The following is a 3,245-nucleotide window of genomic DNA, read 5'->3' as shown; positions in this document are numbered from 1 at the left end:
TCAGGACTTCAACTACATTGACCCTTTCCTTCCGTCTTGTGGCATATTGGCCTGAGCGGTTTCATCGGCACAGAGCAGATTTGACTGAAAGCTCTCTTGAGTTTGCATCAACAAAAGCAATTTTTTTCCATCTAATTCTAGAATCCTTGACATGCTGTTTCCAAGAAAATTGTTCTTTCCTCGACAGAACTGTTCTAATTCTTCTGGGACAGAAATTTACAGCACATAAAAGTGAAGTCCTCAAAGAAAAAGGTCATTTGATATTTGAAGTTGAAGGGGTCTTGATTTGACCACCATTTCTGATGATATACCTCCATGTTCTTCATTAATTATATTATTTCATAATAAATGCATTACAATTAGATATTTTCTTTTAAATTGAAAAATATCTTCTTAATGACAGACAAACTCTTGATGCATGTATAATCTTCTTTTGCTTGGAAACTAATTAATTCAACCTTTATTATTCAATACACGTACTGTCAATATCATTTTCACGCGTCACGAGTAGGATTAATGTATTTATATATAATTTTTTTTAAAAAAATATTAATATCTAAAAAGATAAAATAAAAATAAACTCACCTACTATATAATCCAATGCGTCAATAATTATGCTTATTTTCGAAAATTTACCACATGGACAACAAAAAAAACAAAGTCAAAACAAGTTCTCTTTGAAAGAACACTCGACAAGGAAAAAGATAACGTGGCTCATGGAAATTCTGTCTTCCATGCAAATTTTTTCAAACCTTGATTCCAGGGTCATGATGTTTCGATCAGCCCTTAGTACACGCATATGTTGAATTTATAGAGAGAAAATCCAACAGGGGCTTGATAATAACTCTACTCTTAATTAAATGATCTTGAAATCAATGCAAGAAATTCCTCAAAACAGTTATATATACCTATATTACTCAGAAAAATGGTGCTTTCAACAAGGGATAGCCACTAGAAATTCAAGATAGATGTTTATTTATTGAAAATTTTCTCTAGAAAACTTTTGAACAAGACATGGAGAAAACGAGGTATATTAAACCATTCACTCCTCGCCCCATGTGAGACGGCAATGACTTTAAGCCTCTCAGTAAACAGTGTCTAGAGAATAAGACTTTTGTCCTTCCCGTATAAATGAACATCGCTTGATCTTCTCTCACCGTTACACCTCCAAACCAAGCTTGATCACAGCAACCATATCTCTTCTTTGAATCCTGTGTAAAAATGCACACCAGTTTTGATGGGAAGGTAGATGTAGAGTTTGATTTCTGGGGTGCAAGTGAAACCCAATATTACAGTAATGATAGAGGTGCTAGTGAAGTAGAGTTTCAAGCACTGGTTGAAGAAGACTTTGTTGATTACTCACTACCCTTATGGAAAGCAGATATGTCAAGAAACGTTAGAAATGAATCCTCTCCCTTACTTCCCCGTGGCCATCATTACAGTAATATTTCGCCGAGCTCTCGGCTACAAGTGATGGCAGAAGGTAGGAGGAAGCTCATGGAGATTATTCATAGCATGCCAGAATCTAGTTATGAACTGTCTTTAAAGGATATTGTTGATGAGCAGCAGATTTCTGAAGGGGCACAGGACGAGATGCCGAAGCAAAGGACGACTTCTGATTTCAAGTCCGAGGCTCAAATCATCAAGAAACAGAAGACGAAGAAAACAAAGAGTTTCAGCAAGTCGGGTAATATTTCAAGAAGTAGAAGCATGGAAAAGGAAAATTTCTTGATCAAGATGTTCATTCCAACATCTCTCAGTTTCAAGATCAGAGACAACAAAAGAAATGGCTCAAAAGTTCTTCCAAGGTCATCGATGGAACTAACCGATAACCGTGAAGATAAGAAGTGGTGGATCAAATGTAAGAACAGTGGAAAGAGCAGCAGCACAAGAACTAGTAGCAGCAGTGATAGCAGCACACGCACTAGTAGCAGCGATAGCAGCAAAAGCAGGTATTTCTTGGGTTCTCTTAACATTTGACCGATTTGCAATGGAAAATCCACCCTAGCAGAATCTATTTCCATATATTGAGAATCCCATCTTCTTTCTCTCTTTTACCACAGGGCATTTGATGGCTCAATCTAGATAACTTTTGATTCTTCAGACTGTTAAATCAGAGTGCTAACGGATTTTGGGTTTCTTGCTGAGATTATGCAGGTATGACAATATGGAGGCCTTGCCAAGTTGCTGGCCTTTTTTCCGCACTAAGAAAACCAGAAGGACAAGACTCGAAGGACACATCTTCTAAACTGGGGATGCAATGCGATGTTTTTTGTAATGGTGTCCGTATTAGCCTCAGAATAAGATAAATTATTCTGAGATAGTGAGATTGTTCTTCAAAGAACACATCAGAACATAATTTTTAAAGAGTCAAGGGGTTTCACTGCCAGAAGATTGAATTCACTAAAACGTGTTTGCAGATAGTAAGCAACAGCACAAGCAGACATCAACTTATCTCTTACAAATTACTCTCTAGTCTCGTAGATATGTACCGCCCTTTTATATAAAATCCCTCCCCTAGATTGTACTCAGGAAGGTTGCCCTTCTAGATTATCATGTATTGCCACCTTGTTGTTCTTTGATGCTTTTTGATAGCTCACCTGATTTTAACAGTTGTTCTTTAGAATTTGGATACTTTTTGATATTTCACCAGATTTTGACAGGTGTGTTTCTGACCCAAAAGTAACAAGAACAGCAACTTACTTGGAAATAGAAAAGGCCATATTGCTGATGTTTAAGGTCACGTCAGCTCAATCACCATTTTGTATAAACAAGAGGTTACAAGAATATCCATTCATGTCCACAAAATACCAAATAGTAAAATACAAATTTGATTTACATGTCCACAAAATACCAAATAGTAAAATATTTCGACACTTCATTTCCTAATTAGTTACAAATCTGATATACATTTGTTGCCTACTAAGTAAGGCTAAGATATTACTCCTTGTCCTTAAACTGTCTCCTCCTCTTGGTATATTATATGCCAATCACAATCCTAATCTCAAATCTTTAATTGTAGTACATATTGAAACATCACAATCCTAATCTCAAATCTTTAATTGCAGTACATATTGAAACGAACTGTCAGATTGTTTCTTTTGTGTCGCACTCGACATCACGGCGGCCTTAAAAATATAATGAAATGGAAAGAATGGATTTCTATTTTTCTTTCTCTCTAGTATTTCTCTCAATCTCTTCACTCATAATTGCATAAGCTTATCTATCTATTTATACACGACATC

The 3,245-nt window shown here is 36.0% G+C and overlaps 2 protein-coding genes across 2 annotated transcripts in view; one reads left to right on the top strand and one right to left on the bottom strand.

Moving 5' to 3' along the window:
* Window positions 1–964: 964 nt before the first annotated feature.
* On the top strand, window positions 965–2,834 carry LOC105130382 (uncharacterized). The gene is made up of 2 exons (XM_011032864.1): window positions 965–1,952; window positions 2,158–2,834. Exons 1-2 carry the CDS (start codon window positions 1,222–1,224, stop codon window positions 2,246–2,248), a joined length of 822 nt encoding a protein of 273 aa, XP_011031166.1. The 5' UTR covers window positions 965–1,221; the 3' UTR covers window positions 2,249–2,834.
* Window positions 2,835–3,036: 202 nt separating this feature from the next.
* Window positions 3,037–3,245, bottom strand: part of LOC105130381 (U2 small nuclear ribonucleoprotein auxiliary factor-like protein) — an 8,828-nt gene continuing 8,619 nt past the window's right edge. The window contains exon 9 of the mRNA XM_011032863.1: window positions 3,037–3,095. The gene's annotated coding sequence lies outside the window, so the exon portion shown is untranslated. The remainder of the gene's footprint in view (window positions 3,096–3,245) is intronic.

Source organism: Populus euphratica, unplaced genomic scaffold (assembly GCF_000495115.2).
Source record: "Populus euphratica unplaced genomic scaffold, PopEup_1.0 scaffold45.1, whole genome shotgun sequence".
Classification (NCBI taxonomy): domain Eukaryota; kingdom Viridiplantae; phylum Streptophyta; class Magnoliopsida; order Malpighiales; family Salicaceae; genus Populus; species Populus euphratica.
This window is presented reverse-complemented; position numbering and strand designations above follow the sequence as displayed.